This window comes from Balaenoptera ricei, chromosome 10 (assembly GCF_028023285.1).
Source record: "Balaenoptera ricei isolate mBalRic1 chromosome 10, mBalRic1.hap2, whole genome shotgun sequence".
Classification (NCBI taxonomy): Eukaryota; Metazoa; Chordata; class Mammalia; order Artiodactyla; family Balaenopteridae; genus Balaenoptera; species Balaenoptera ricei.
The window spans coordinates 35,188,030-35,204,226 of record NC_082648.1 but is presented as its reverse complement, the minus strand read 5'-3'; the positions used below and the strand labels follow the sequence as shown (position 1 = coordinate 35,204,226).

The following is a 16,197-nucleotide window of genomic DNA, read 5'->3' as shown; positions in this document are numbered from 1 at the left end:
ATTCAGGTTGGACTTGAATGTTTTATGGCTGCAGTATTAGGTGATGATCTCAGTATGAGCTTTTCCAACATTCTGCATTTGTCTTATACTGTCAAAATGTATGACATTGGTCTTTAAAATCCTTGCTCAGAAAGATATCTGTATTTTTATAAAAGTTCTATGTTCTATAATAATAGTTTAGCCTGGAAAATGTCAAGATTCTTTTTAAATAGAACCTCTAACTCCTTTTTAAAAAATGTTCTTGCATACCTTCATTTAGTTCTCATCTGATAAATCTGAACATATAGCTTTAGATAATGTATGCCTTCTCCACCATAACATTTGAAATTAAAGAATCAAATTGTAGAAACCCATATACATCAAATTATGAACTGCGTCTTTAAGATAACCTCTGAAAAAATATCTTTACTTGAATAAGCTAGAGAGATGATGATTCATGCCATAATTTTATCTCATGAAACTATAGCAAATCTCTTTTGGCTAACATCCCAGCCAAACTCTAAATGCGACTTAAATCTAGATGGAACATAGTTGTCAGATTCTGTACTCATTTTAAGTTTCTTAACTCTATACTCCAAAACTGTATTTGACCACCTGTAGCCACCAATTACAGAGAAGACTGAAAATAAAACCACGCTTAAGATTTTAAGCCCTAAGTATAGCTCTGGGAGGTGCAACAGTTACATTAAGCACTAAGTAATTTTTGCATTTTCATTCAGTTTTGTGTGTTTCTGTATCTAGCATAGAGGATCTTCTTAAATAATCATAATAGCAAAATGAAGAAAAGAGCTTCAATTTGAGGATCTCTGCACCATGTACATTACATACGTTACTGCCAACCAGCATTACGATCCTGGAAGATAGGTGGTGCTCACAGGCAAAGGTGGTACTCATTGCTCTAGTCTTTTGTCCTCTGACTCAGTCTATAAGGAGGAGTTTGGTTTGGCCTGGTTTGGTTTAAGGAACACTGCACTGGCCACATCTAGGGGCTCGGTGTATGGCTATTTATCAAATGCCGTACCAAGACTGGGATACCAATAAGAGCTAAGAATTAGTACTACACCTTTAAAATGGAATCAGCTCTTTCTCTTTTGATTTTATCCTCACAAGAAACATATTACCTTGGAAATAAAATCGTCCCTTAAGAGTTGAAAAACACTTTATTCTGAATGTTGGCAGTAAGGTGTTAAAATATATGAAGTGGCAACTTGTAGGGATGCAAGCCTCCTTAGTGCTAAAATGAACAGTTTTAGCTCATAGCTGAGACTCAATCTAAAAATTATAGAAATCACTTAGATTCACATATGGTGTCATTAATTACTCGAAGGAAAAACAATGAGATCTTTCTTTGCTAGATTTCTATCTATTAATTAAGTGGGCTACTAATCTGCATTCATTTGGGGGAATAATAGCTCCAAGTTATTTCTAAAGGCAAGTGAAAAACTTTCTCCTATGGATACTCAGCCTTCAATTCATGTTATAAACAAAAGGATGGGAATTGAGAGAAGAAATGTTACTTTCTATCCATCCTCATTACAAGATGCTTACTTATAGGTCATAATCCAAGATTGTAAACAAGCTTCAACTAAAAAGCCTACAAATAAAATCATTTTAGAAGATGGGAGGTCATAGGGGCTGATAAAACAGTTTACACTGTTCTAATGTAGCTCTCCGTATCTTGTGTTGCAAGACGGATCAAAGTCTCTACAGACCATTAAGGAAAAACTAAAGCAAAAGTAGCCAGAGGTGAAACCAGATACAGAGAAGGGCACAAGCCGGTGCCCAATGAGACCTAGTGAAATAAAGCAAAAGCAGAATCAGTAAATGGCAAAGGACACAAACCAAGTTGCCCAAACGAAACAATAAAAACTAGTAGAGATAGAAAGAGCAGAGATCTAAAAGATACTTAAGATTTAGATCTGCTTGGGCTAAAAGAATCAAATCAAAGAGAGCACACACAGACAAAAATGTCTTTGTGGAAACCATCAAAGATGTGCTGTAGCAGCCTGAGCCAGAAAGCATGAGAATGAGTGTGAATCTCTCTCTGCTAACAAGACACAACTCAAGGCACCTGACCCACCAGGATTAAATCAGAAGAGCCCTATCTGTGTCATGTTACTAAGAGAAGGTATTGGCCCTTTTGCAAAGGTTCTGCCAATTGGCTCTTTCTAAATGTGGAAAAACACTTATCACCATTCTTGGGATCATTGGGGTTATTGGCTCTGACTTCAGTTAAGTAGGATAAACAAACCTTAGCTCAAATGGAAGCTTCTTCTCTTGCATTCCTCCACACCAGGCTCTCACAGTTAATTCTGATTGAGAACTTCTAAAGGATTACCCATATTTATTTGCTTTTCTCATGTGTCTATATCTTCACATGTACCTGGTTTAATGGACAGCTCTTAAGAGTGTTGTCATTTCAGGTGTTTCCTAATGACTAAATATTTGCCCTATTTTGGCAGTGCTAATCAGCTCACCTGCAGATAGGGATGTCCAGTGTATTTAGTTTTTGCTTTTGTTTTGGGCAAGGGTCAAATAGCTTATGATGGACCCCTTTTAAAAAGCATTAGTGATATATTTATTTAAATAATATTCTCACTTAAGTTATATGGGGACAGGCAGGATAAGGTATCCATCTGCCAGAGGATAGGCTGATTTCACATGATCTCTCCACTAAAAATTATGAAATAGGAAATGGAAAACATTAAGATTTCTTTAGAATTCTCTTTTACGGTTATACACATTGCCCTACACCTACCATTCTATGCTTGAGATTGCTATGATAGAAGAGTAGGATGGTAGAAAAGGACTGGGGGTAAAGTGCAAGAAAATGGAATGAATGAGAGAGCCACTTATAATTTGTTCAGATTTAAGTACTGGATTATCGATTTGCTAATAGGATGGTTCCCCCACATGGAAAATATATGCAAAGCTGACATATAATTTTTGTTTTTTTAAATTGCTATATATTACTCTACCTTACTTGTCTAAAAGACATTCAGCCAACAACCTCTCATCTCTGTATTATAACCAAGAAGCAGGAAATAAGGGGGAAGGCTGTAATAAACCAAATGAGAAATTATAATTTTTGTCCACTAGTGCTCATGAACTTCACCCAGAAAACAACCCTTTGGATTTTCAGTCAGTCTCTGTTTTCCCTGCCTGTGGCAGCATAAAAGCAACAGACTAGAAAGGAAGACAAGGCAGGTAATAGAAAGCACAATGATAGCATAAGAAGTAGAATAATGAATATGAGGGAAGTGACAGCTGAATAATGGGGGAAGTGACAGAAAAAAATGCAAAAGCAGATTGAAGACCTTAAAAAATTTAGGCATCTGAGTGTATCTATTATATATACAAACAAATTACACATCTGAATAAGGGAATATCTTTTATATGATACTAAGGAGTTTAGATAAGTAATTAGAAGTCATTAAAGACCTTTAAGTGTTAGAATAACACAGTCAGATTTAAATTTTAGTTTTAATCAACCAGACAAGGAATATTTAGCAAGAACAATACTACCTGGGCTAGTACTAGGGCCATAGAGGTGAACAAGTTACACTCCCTGTCCTCGTGGGGTTTACAGTGTGGAGAAGAAATTATAGAAGGAGTCAAAGGTACTAGACCAAGCAGAGGAATGGCTAAAATACAGAAGAGGTTAAAGAGGTAAAAGCAACAAGACTTAGATGTGGATGTGGAAGGTGACAGGATGCGAAGATTCTAAGATGAGTCCTGATTTCCAATGTGGGCAGTGGGGTAGATCGTGATGACATTAAGCAGGATATGAGAAACAAGAGGAAAAATGTATTTGGGGGAAAGGATGAGTTCACGTTTGAGATGTTTATGGGACAGCCAGAAGTCAGAAATACTGTTGTGGAGTTCAAAAGAACATTCTTGGCATTATCACTGATGGCTAATTTTATGTGTCAAACTGACTAAGCTAACTAACGTCTGCTAGGATTACTGGTGGAACATTATTTCTGGGTGTGTCTGTGAAAATGTTTCTGGAAGAGATTAGCATTTGAATCAGTAGACTGAGTAAAGTTCAATGTGGGTAGGCATCATTCAGTCCATCAAGGGTCCAAATGGAACAAAAAGGCAGAGGGAGAGCAGATTCTCTCTCTCTTCTGGAGCTGGGATACCCACCTCCTCCTGCCCTCAGACATCAGAACTCCTGTTTCTGTGGCCTTTGGGCTCTGGCACTTGCACCAGTGGCCCCCAGGTTCTCAGGTCTTTGATCTCAGGCTGGGAGTTACAACATTGTCTCTCCTGGTTCTCAGACTTTTGGACTTAGTCTGAATTATACCACGGCTTCCCTGGTTTACTAGCTTGCAGATGACACACTGTGGTGTATCTCAGCCCCTAGGATCACGTGAGCCAATTCCCATAATAAATCTCACATATACAGCTCCTACTGGTTCTGTTTCTCTGGAGAACCCTAACTAGTACACTCATGTATATGTGATGAGGGAAGCTGGAGGTGAACATGAGAATACTGTATATAGAGTGAAAAGAAGATGAAGCCCAGGAACTTGAAACATCTATGCTTAAAATATGCATAGATGAGGAGAAGTTAGGAAGGAGATTGAGAAGGATTTGGTTCAAGGAATAGGAAGAGAATTATTAGGAGAGAATAGTGCTATGAAAACTAAGTAGAAGGTCAAGTAAGGTGAGTGTTGAGAAACGATTTTTGGATTCGACAACTAGGGCATATTTAGTAAGCAGTGAAAGGGGGAAGCAAAATCTAAAGGTTTGAAAAGTGAATGAAAATTGACAGAATGGGGAGAGCAATTGCAGACTTTCTCAAGAGGCTTGGCTATGAGGGTATGGCTGACAGTCTCTAAAATGGCCACCTGGTATCCATACCTTTGTGAAACCCCCTCCCCTTGAGTGTGGGCTGGACTTAGCAGCTTGCTTCTAGTGAATAGAATACAGCAAAAGTGATAGAATGTCACTTCCCAGATTGGGTTACAAAGAGACTAGATTCTGCCTTGCTCACCCTTTCTTGTACACTCTGCTCATTCCAATGAAAACCATCTGCCATGCTGTGGGCTGTTCTGCAGAGAGGCCAACACGGCAAAGAACGCTGGAGGCTTCTGGCCAATACCTACTAAGGAAATGAGTCCCTTGGTCCAACAACCTGCAAGGAACTAAACCCTGTCATTACCAGATGAATGAACTTAGAAATGGATCCTCCTCTAGACAAACTTTTTTTTTTTTTTTTTTTTTTTTTTTACACAGTGCTTGGGTTTTATTTAACATCACTTCCATGACCAAGAGCCAGCTTGGAACCCACAGTCAGGACGGAGCCACGTGGGCCACAGCGCACCAGGACCTGCATCCTCCCAGCCTGCCCCGCACACACAGGTCTTAGAGCTCTCGTAAAACGAGCTCCTATAAGCAGCTGCTTCTCTTGGAAACTTAGACGCTGGGCGGGTGGGTCAGGGTGGGCTCCTAATTGCTGGTCTTCTTTCGTTTCAGTCTAAGCTTGTTCCAAATCGTCTCCAGGGCCACTTTTCCCATGAAGAAGGTGATGGCAAAATTACGCTTGTACCAGTCCCTGTTGTAATACATGTGCTTCTGAAAATTTTTACTTAAAAATTCCTTGTAAAAGTCAGCCATTTCTTCTGCATTCAATGTTGCTTTTTGACCTGATCCAGCTCTCAGTTCCAGGCCTTTGGCTTTTAGTCTTGAGTCAATAAATTTTTCTTCTTCCTTAAGGAAAGTCAAATTCTTGTTTGCCCAGAACTGTTGGTTCCATTCCTGTGTTTCTTGCCTTAATTCTCTTAACTTTTGTTCCAATGGTGATTCATTTTCAGGGATGTAAAAGTGAACAGGTCGAAGGTTTGACTGTTTATCTGGGGGTCCTATCCAATCATGGCAAGATTTTCTTGGAGGGCAGAATCTTGAGACCCGGCTCGGGGCAGCATCCCTGCGCTCACCGCCGCGCTCGGGGACGAGCTGGCAGCCGCCGCCGGACAAGGCGCGGCAGAGAGGAAGCAGGGCCCTCCTCGGGGGTCGCAAGGCCGGCATGGCTGCCGGCCGGCGGCTCCCGCGACGCACAGCCTAGACAAGCTTTGAGATGACTGTCACCCCAGCAGATATCTTGATTACAGTCTTGTGGGAGACCCTGAGCCAGAGGACCTAGCTAAGCCATACCGGGGTTCTTGAGCCCCAGAAACAGTTATTTTTAAGTGCTAAGTTTTTTGTTGTTTTTTTTTAATGAGCTTATTTATTTATTATTATTTATTTATGGCTGTATTGGGTCTTCGTTTCTGTGCGAGGGCTTTCTCTAGTTGCGGCAAGCTGGGGCCACTCTTCATCGCGGTGCGCGGGCCCCTCACTATCGCGGCCTCTCTTGTTGCGGAGCACAGGCTCCAGACGCGCAGGCTCAGTAGTTGTGGCTCACGGGCCCAGTTGCTCCGCGGCATGTGGGATCTTCCCAGATCAGGGCTCGAACCCGTGTCCCCTGCATTGGCAGGCAGATTCTCAACCGCTGCGCCACCAGGGAAGCCCAAGGGCTAAGTTTTAAGGTGATAGGTTAGGCAGCAATGGATAACAAATACAGAAGATAAGGTGTGAGACAGTGATGCCCTAAGAAGAAAAGATTTTGGAAAGAGACTTTTTTTTTTTAAGATCAGAGAAATTCAAGCATTTTATATGCTGAAGAGCCAGTACGGAGAGTTTGAAAATAAATCAGGGGGGAAAGATAATTAATTGGTAGAGCAAAAGGAGATGAGAGGGTATCAGACAACAGCCTTGTTACTCCGAGTGTGGTCTGCAGACCAGCAACATCAGCGTCGCCTGGAAGGTTGTTAGAACGGCACAATCTCTGGTCCCACTCCAGACCTGCTGAATCAGCATTTTAACAAGATCCCCCTGATTATTCATGTGCACTGACCCAGAACACAAGTAAACAAAATGGACTGAGTCAGTAGGAAGGTAATCCCCACCTGACACTGGAGGGACTAGAGAAAGAGACGGAACTATAAATAAAATTTTTAGATGAAGTTGAGAAAGTGAGAACTTGTTCACAAACATTGCTTCAGTATTTTCTATAAAATACGAATTCATTCAGAGCACAGAGCTTGAAATGAGTGGCAAAGAATTATAAAAACGACTAAAATGGATGGAAAAGGAAACTGGCCCAGAAAAATGTATAAGTATTTTGCAAAGAAGTACTAGGAGCCCAGCTGAGATGGGAGGGTAAGAATGTGCTGGGTGTGGGTTTAAATGGTTTCTGCAGTATTGCTCAGCAGCCTGTGTATAGCACCAGGAAAGGCAGATAGCAGAATCACTGCAAAGATGTGGTGGTAGATGGGAATTCCCTGGTGGTCCAGTGGTTAGGACTCTGAGCTTCCACTGCAGGGGGCACGGGTTCGATTCCTGGTTGGGGAACTAAGATCCCACATGTCGTGCAGTGTGGCCAAAAAAAAAAAAAAAAATAGATGAGGTGGTAGAAATGGGATGGCAAGTTGAAATAATGCACTAGAACATCTTGGCTGCAAAGGAAAAGAAGCTGAGCCCAAGCTGGGAAACACAAGATTTAATTGACTAGTGTCTAGAAGTGAATATGAAGAAACAATAAGAATACTGGGCAAATAGACAATTATGTTTGGAAACCAAAATAAAAGAATACGAGATTTCGGAGGTGAAAAACTTGGACTGTGAAAATACTTCATCTTTCCCCTCCATTCTAAGTCCCTCTAAACAACAGAACAGATATAAAAATTGTAACCATATCATTTAACAAGCTCAACGTAAGGTTATAATTGATGAACTTTGTGGTTGACTATTATCCCTGTAAAACTTATTAAGTGGGGGAAGTAGTTCTGTTGCCCCATTGAAATCTCCAGCAGGCCCCCAAGACTCTCTTGGTTTCTCTTTGGAAATAGACTCTCATGTTCACTTTAAGTCACCAAACACAGTCTGAATATGGAAATTAGTACAGTCAATTCTTTGCAGGAATCATAATTCTAAAATTGATTTGGAATGAAATCCTCTCTTCTCTTACAGTTAGGGCCAGCTTCAGGCAGACCTCCTGACATGTGAAAGAGGAGATGTCCTGACTTTCTTTTCCTTCTTTGTGTTTCCTCCCTCGGCGTGCTACTCATAACTTATGGTCCCTTGAGGGTTGGGCCACAAAGAGAGAGGAAAAGAAAGGGGACAGAGAAAGTTCTCATTTGACAGATACTGTTATAAGTGACCTCCTTCTCTCTAGACCTTGCCGGTGTTCAAAGTAGACTCTCTCATGGGTGTTCTGTAGGTCCTTTGCTGTGTTTATCCAATTGCATGTGCTGTGATGAATTCATTTTCCTCAGTGGACCCTGCTACTTCTCCTCTAGAATCTCAGCCCACTCGCACAGACCCCCTCTTGAGAGGGTGTCTCCTTTTCCTATGGCAGAAGCACTGGAACATTTTTTTTTAAATTATTTATTTATTTTTGGCTGCGTTGGGTCTTCGCTGTGGCGTGCGGGCTTCTCATTGTGCTGGCTTCTCTTGCTGCAGAGCATGGGCTCTAGGCACGCGGGCTTCAGTAGTTGTGGCACGTGGGCCCAGTAGTTGCGGCTCACGGGCTTAGTTGTCTTCCTGGACCAGGGATCATACCCATGTCCCCTGCACTGGCAGGTGGATTCTTAACCACTGCGCCACCAGGGAAGTCCCTGGAATGCTTTTAAAATGACACTTGGCTGATATTCCTCCCAAGAGTTCTACACTTCATCCCTGATGGCTGTGCACTTTGGCTTGTGTCAGAAAGGAATGCAGTTACTTCTCAAAGTAGAAACATCTCTCTGTGGCTCTGCCCTGACTCCCCAGCCCAATGGCAGATGCCAGACCAACGTGCTTCTCAAACTCCAGGGAACACATATCAAGCTCTCCAGTGGTCCCTTGAAGTCTACTCTGGCTAGGCTTGAGGGGAGGAGGGAGTGGAGGGTTGTAGGATAGGAGTACAATTAACATTATGGCAGTAGCTCTCCCCAAAAAATCTCTCCACACATTTTCTCCCTCCTCTACTTTCTTAACCTGTTTATACCTTCATTGTGGGTCAGTTTTCTAACTGCTTTTCAATCTCCTGCTTTGAAAATCTGTATATGAGTCTATCACTTCACTTTGGGATCTGATTATCTACTATCTTATGGTCTTGGTCAGAACTTCCAATTTCACAACCAGTCACACTATAAACAAATTCATGACAGTGTTGAAAACAAGTAAAGATGCTCTTGGTGGGCCAAAAATTATGAAGCATCCCTCAAGGCGAAAAGTAGCTGGACTCAGTTTGAGGAAAGAACCAAAGCCCAAAACAAAGAAAAAAGAGGACTGTTAAAAATATGGGAGTGGGACTTCCCTGGTGGTGCAGTGGTTAAGAATCCTCCTGCCATGCAGGGGTCACGGGTTCGAGCCCTGGTCTGGGAAGATCCCACATGCCGCAGAGCAACTAAGCCCATGCACCACAACTACTGAGCCTGCGCTCTAGAGCCCGCGAGCCACACTACTGAGCCCACGTGCCACAACTACTGAAGCCCACGCAGCTAGAGTCCGTGCTCTGCAACAAGAGAAGCCACTGCAATGAGAAGCCCATGCACCACAGCGAAGAGTAGCCCCCACTCGCCACAACTAGAGGAAGCCTGCGTGCAGCAATGAAGACCCAACACAGCCAAAAATAAAATTAATTAATTAATTAACTTTAAAAAATATGGGAGAGGTTTTAGGGATGCTAAAGGTTCAGAAGGACTGTACAGGGGGAGCAAGAAAGAGCCCAATGAAACTGTCAGAAATATTAGTTGGAGCACAAGTAGCCAGAGAGCTTAGGTCCTCCCCCTTCTTGGTTTACGCCAAGTGGCAAATAGTGGAAACACACAGATCTCACATAGTCTAGCAATTCCACTCCTAGATATTTACCCAAGAGAACTGAAAACATATGTCTATACAAAGACTTGTACGTGAACATTCATAGCAACATTACTGATAAAAGCCAAAAACTGGAAACAGTCCAAACATTCATCAACTAACTGATAAATGAATAAACAAAAAAATGGTATACCCGTACAAAGAATACTACTCAACAATAAACAAGAATTAGCAGCTGACACATGCAACAATGTGGATGAACCTCAAATTATTATCCTAAGTGAAAGAAGCCAGACACAAAGATTACATATTGTATGACTGCAGTTATATGAAATTTCTAGAAAGGGCAAAACTATGGAGATAGAAAATCAATGTGTGCCTGAAGCTGAGCGAGAGAGGGGATTGACTGCAAAAGGACATAATGACATTTTAGAGGATGATAAGAGTTCCAAAACTGAATTGTAGTGGTGGCTACACAACTGTATAAATTTGTAAAAAATTATTGAAAAATCAACCACTTACAATGGGTTTATTGTATGGCATATAAATTATATACCTCAATAAAACAAAACCTTATTGGTTACTACCAAAATAGAAATAGAGTGTGTAACTCCTAAACAGTTAAAATAAAAATGAAATCAATAAAATCTGATTAAAAAAAAGCAAAACAGGGATAAAATGAAACAAGAGAACATGTACATAATAAATATAATGGTAAAATTTCTCCAAACTTATAACTGTGAACATCAAAAATGGATTAATTTGCTAATTAAAAAACGGACTATCCTTTTAAAAACGTAGGTATACATTAAAATTCTAAGAGTTATCTCTATACAAAACAACACATAGAGGAGCTCAAGGAGGCAACATGGTCCCGATTGTGGCTTTGGGAAGGGGCTGGTTGAAGGAAGTCAAGGAACGTCAAGATCAGGGTGTTGGATATCAGCACAGGCACACCTCGGAGACACTGCAGGTTTAGTTCCAGACCACCGCAAGAAAGCAAACATTACAATAAAGTGAGTCACACTAACTTTTTGGCTTTCTAATGCATATAAAAGTTATGTTTACCCTATACTGTAGTCTATTATGGGTGCAACAGCATTATGTCTAAAAAAAAGCAATGTACATATCTTTATTGCTAAAAAATGCTAACCATCATCTGAGCCTTCAGTGGGTCATAAATTTTTTTTTGCTGGTGATGGGTCTTGACTCAACGCTGATGGCTGCTGCCTGATCAGGGTTGTGTTTGCTGAAGCCTGGGCGGCAATTTCTTAAAATAAAACAATAATGAAGTTTGCTGCATCAACTGCCTCTTCCTTTCACAAACAATTTCTCTGTAGCATGCAGTGCTGTTTGGATAGCATTTTACCCACAATAGGACTTCTTTCAAAATTGGAGTCAATCCTCTCAAACCCTACCACTGCTTTATCAACCAAATTTATGTAATATTCTAAAAGTCCTTTGTTGTTATTTCAACAAGTTTCACAGCATCTTCATCAGGAATAGATTTCATCTCAAGAAACCAATTTCTTTGCTCATCCATAGGAAGCAACTCCTGATCCATTAAAGTTTTACCATAAGACTGCAGCAGTTCAGTCCCATCTTCTGGCCTTACTTCTAACTTTTGTTCTCTTGCCATTTCCACCACATCTGCAATTACTTCCTCCACTGAAGTCTTAAACCCCTCAAAGTCATCTGTGAGGGTTGGAATCAACTTCTTCCAAACTCCTGTTAATGTTAATATTTGGACTTCTTCCCATGAACCATGAATGTTCTGAATGGCGTCTAGAATGGTGAATCCTTTCCAGAAAGTTTTCAATTAACTTTGCTTAGATCCATCAGAGAAATCACTGTCTATGGCAGCTATAGCCTTATGAAGTGTACTTCTTAAATAATAAGTCATGAAAGCCTAAATTATTCCTTGATGCATGGGTTGCAGAATGGATATTGTGTTAGCAGGCCTGAATACAACATTACTCACATTGTACGTTTCCATAAGAGCTCATGGGTGACCAGGTGTATTGTCAACAAACAGTCATGTTTTTTATTTTTTATTCATTTAAGTCTATTTAATTATTTATTTTTTGGCTGTGTTGGGTCTTAGTTGTGGCATATGGGTTCTTCGTTGTGGTGCTTGGGCTTCTCTCTAGTTGTGGCACGCAGGCTTAGTTGCCCTGTAGCATGTGGGATCTTAGTTCCCCTACCAGGGGTCAAACCAGCGTCCCCTGCATTGCAAGATGGATTTTTAACCACTGGACCACCAGGGGAGTCCCCTATTGTCAACAAACAGTCATGTTTTGAAAGGAACCTTTTTTTCTGAGCAGTAGGTCTCAATGATGGGCTTAAAATATTCAGTAGAAATGTTGTAAACAGATGTGCTGTCATCCAAGCTTTGTTGTTCCATTTATAGAACATAGGCAGAGTAGATTTAGAATGCTTAAGGGCCCTAGGATTTTCAGAAGGGTAAATGAGCACTGGCTTCAATGTAAGGTCACCAGCTGCATTAGCCCCTAATAAGAGAGTCAGCCTGTCCTTTGAAGCTTTCAAGCCAGGCATTGACTTCTCCTCTCTAGCCATGAAAGTCCTAGATGGCATCTTCTTCCAGTGAAAGGCTGGTTTATCTATATTGAAAGTCTGTTGTTTAGTGTAGCCACCTTCATTATTTATCTTAGCTAGATCTTCTGGATAACTTGCTGCAGCTTCTATATCAGCACTTACTGCTTCACCTGTACTTTTATGTTATGGAGAGTTTCTTTCCTTCAACCTCATGAACCAACGTCTGCTAGCTTCAAACTTCTCTTCCACAGCTTCCTTACCTCTCTCAGACTTCATAGACTTGAAGAAAGTTGGGGCCTTGCTCTGGATTAGTCTTCTGCTTAAGGGGAATGTTGTGACTGGTTTGATCTTCTACCCAGACCACCAAAACTTTCTCCATAACAGCAATAAGGCTATTTTGCTTTCTTATCATTCCTGTGTTCACTGAAGTAGCAGTAACTTGTCTGTTTGGTGCAAGAGGCCTAGGCTTCAGCCTATCTTGGCTTTCCACATGCCTACCTCACTAAGCTTAATCATTTCTACCTTTTGATTTAAAGTGAGAGATATGCAACTTCCTTTCACTTGAACACTTACAGGCCATTGTAGGGTTATTAATTGGTCTAATTTCAATAGTGTTATTTCTCAGGGAATAGGGAGGCCCAAGGGGAGGGAGAGAAATGGGGAGATGGCTAGTCAGTGGAACAGTCAGCACACACACTACATTTATCAATTACGTTTGCCATCTTTATATGGGCATGGCTGGTGGCACTTCAAAACAATTACAATAGTAAAATCAAAGTTCACTGATCACAGATCACCATAACAAATATAATAATAACGGAAAAGTTTGAAATATTGTGAGAATCACCAAAATGTGGCACAGAGACAAAAAGTGAGCAAATGCTGTTGGAAGAATGGCTCCACATAGGGTTGCCGCAAACTTTCAATTTGTAAAAAACACAGTACCTGTAAAGCGCAGACAAAGCCAAGTGCAATAAAATGAGGTATGCTTGCACTGAAATTGTCTGCAATGATTATGGAATTCGGGCTGGAGAGTGAGATTGCGGGGGATTCTCTGGGAGGTAGGATAATGATAGCAAAAAGGAATGTTAAAGGGTGGAATCAGTGGTGTGTCCCTGGAAGAAGGAAGTGTTTTTGCATTAGAGTGGAAGAATAATGGTTAAAATTGACAAAGAGAAAGGCAGAGAAAGATGACTCCTCCTCTCAGGCCTTTGCTTTGTGGGGTATGAGAAGAGGAGCAACCTCTTCTCCATGGGCTTCTAGTGAAAATGGTGTGATAAGAAGGCAGCCAGTGAAAGCATGGGTTGGGGGAGGCACATCCACTGGGGGAGACAGAAAGAGAGAGGGTATGTAAGAGCTAGGTCTGGATTTGCTAGTATGTAAGGGAATCTCGACCTACATTAAGCAAATAAGCAATTCCTTGATCTTATGAAATAAAAAGTCTCAGAAAAAGCATTGCAGGGTTGGTAAGGTGGCTTTACGAGATCATCAGAGAAGGATCATGCTTGTTTCCTGAGACACCATTCTTAGCACCTGGCTTTTGACCTCATTGTACCAAGATGGCTTCTGTAATGCCAGACATCATGTTCTAGTTACAGAAGGAAGAAGAGAAAAAGGGCAAAAGCGTGTGCCAGGTTGAGTCTTTCCCTTCTAATAGCAAAACAATAGTTTTTCTGGAAACTCTGAAGTAGACTTGCGTCTACATCTCATTAGCTAAAATCATGTCAAATGACCACTCCTAGCTTTAAAGGAGCTTGAAAAATCAAAATTGTTTGACCTGGGGCACATTGATATTCCAAGTAAAATTGGTATTCTGTTAGTAAAGAAAGAGAGGTAATAGAATTCTGGATATGTAGCAAGTGGACACCAGAGTATTCATGTATTATAATCTCATGTTGTTCTAAAAGGTACTTAAGGAGGTTTTACAAAGATGTTAAAAACGTAGCAAAGATTTTAAGAAGTCTTAGAGATAGGGACTTCCCTGGTGGTCCAGTGGTAAAGAATCCACCTTCCAGTGCAGGGGATGCAGGTTCGATCCCTGGTGGGGGAACTAAGATCCCACATGCCGCAGGGCAGCTAAGCCCGCGCGCCACAACTACTGAGCCCTTGCCCCATTGCGTCACCGCGCCACAACTAGAGAGAGAAAACCCGCACGCCACATCCAGAGAGAAGCCCGCATGTCGCAACTAGAGAGAAGCGCACGCACCTCAACGAAGACCTGACGTAGCCAAAAACATAAAAAGAAAAAAAGTTTAAAAAGTCTTAGAGAGGGGCTTCCCTGGTGGCGCAGTGGTTAAGAATCCGCCTGCCAATGCAGGGGACACGGGTTCGAGCCCTGGTCCCGGAAGATCCCACATGCCGCGGAGCAGCTGGGCCCGTGAGCCACAATTACTGAGCCTGCGCGTCTGGAGCCTGTGCTCCGTAACAAGAGAGGCCGCGATAGTGAGAGGCCCGCGCACTGCGATGAAGAATGGCCTCCACTTGCCACAACTGGAGAAAGCCCTTGCACAGAAACGAAGACCCAACACAACCATAAATAAATAAATAAATTAAAAAAAAATAGTCTTAGAGATAAAGCAAAGGAGAAATAAAAATAAGATCATACATTGGAGATGGAAGTGGGATTCATTCACAGAAGTTGCTCTAGGCTTTCTAGCAGCCAATTCAAAGAGGAAAGCACTTTAAAAAGGAAACTCCGTGTTGTTAGAAAAGGGTTTGGTTGGTTGGCTGGTTGGTTCGTTGTTGGGGGGAGCACTCCAAAAGGCATAGTAAAAGGGCTAGAATGGGTGGGCAACCACCAGAGGTAGAGTGATTTATTGGGGAGAAAGTAGAGAGCAGTAGCATGACAGCAGTACTTCAAAAGACAGAGTGTAAATATTGGTGGAGGAGGGAGATTATGGTTTGCCATTGTGAGAGTGATTGAAAATGACAGAGATTAGAAGCATGTTAGTATCGATCAGCTTAGAGGTTCAACACTGCTCCAGGCTAAGGCCTCTGATGGTGTCAGACCTGATGAGGCTAAAGTCTAGACCTCTGTCAAGAGTCTGCAGCCTTCCTCTTATACTCATTAGGACAGGGCCTGGTCTGTGCTGTGAGCTCCTCAGGAGAGATCTGGCCAGATGAGAGTGACGTGGTTCCTAAAGTGTTCTCTCGCTGAGTGACTGAGAGAGAAGGAGGCAGAAAGATGTGTTAGTTCCAAGGATCTCACCTCTCAGTGTAGTTTGGGCCCAATGTGACTTAGAAGCTATAGTTTCCACTTAAGGAAATTAAAAACTCTCTTCAATGTGCAAGTAGTACTCACATTCCTAAAGCTGTCTCTCCACAAACAAAAGCTTGTGGGTACTCGGCACTACTTCCATATATGGTAATAATATAAGTACTATTGATTCTAAGACATCATTGTGTTTAGCTCATTTATCTGTGTGTCTTTTTTTAACATCTGCAGTATATTCTAAATGAATAAGGGTCTAGTGTTTTAAATTCCTAGCATCTAGGACAATGCCTGATAAATAAATAATAATAAACATGGCTTAACAAGTAAACATTTAGTTCTTTGTAGTTTTTGTATTTTTTATTTGCTTCTCATAGTATTTTAAAAACAGCATTATGGAAAATTCTGGGGACTTCCCTGGTGATCCAGTGGTTAAGACTCTTCACTTCTACTGCAGGGGGCGCAGGTTCAATCCCTGGTCAGGGAACTAAGATCCTGCATGCTGTGCAGCACGGCCAAGAAATTTAAAAAAAAAAAAAAAAAAAAAAAGGAAAGAAAAGAAAAGAAAATTCTGGATA

General features: G+C 41.4%; 2 protein-coding genes across 5 annotated transcripts in view; both read right to left on the bottom strand.

Moving 5' to 3' along the window:
* Window positions 1-16,197, bottom strand: part of PPHLN1 (periphilin 1) — a 234,071-nt gene that overhangs the window by 186,473 nt on the left and 31,401 nt on the right. The gene's annotated exons all lie outside the window — the stretch shown is intronic.
* Window positions 5,444-6,036, bottom strand: LOC132372488 (cytochrome c oxidase assembly factor 8-like). Its single transcript, XM_059934559.1, has one exon. The coding sequence runs from the start codon at window positions 6,034-6,036 to the stop codon at window positions 5,458-5,460; it is 579 nt and encodes a 192-aa protein (XP_059790542.1). The 3' UTR covers window positions 5,444-5,457.

What these genes read in the sequence shown, in the direction of transcription:
- LOC132372488 (XM_059934559.1), bottom strand. Translation starts at nt 6,036, where the DNA reads ATGCCGGCCTTGCGACCCCCGAGGAGGGCCCTGCTTCCTCTCTGCCGC.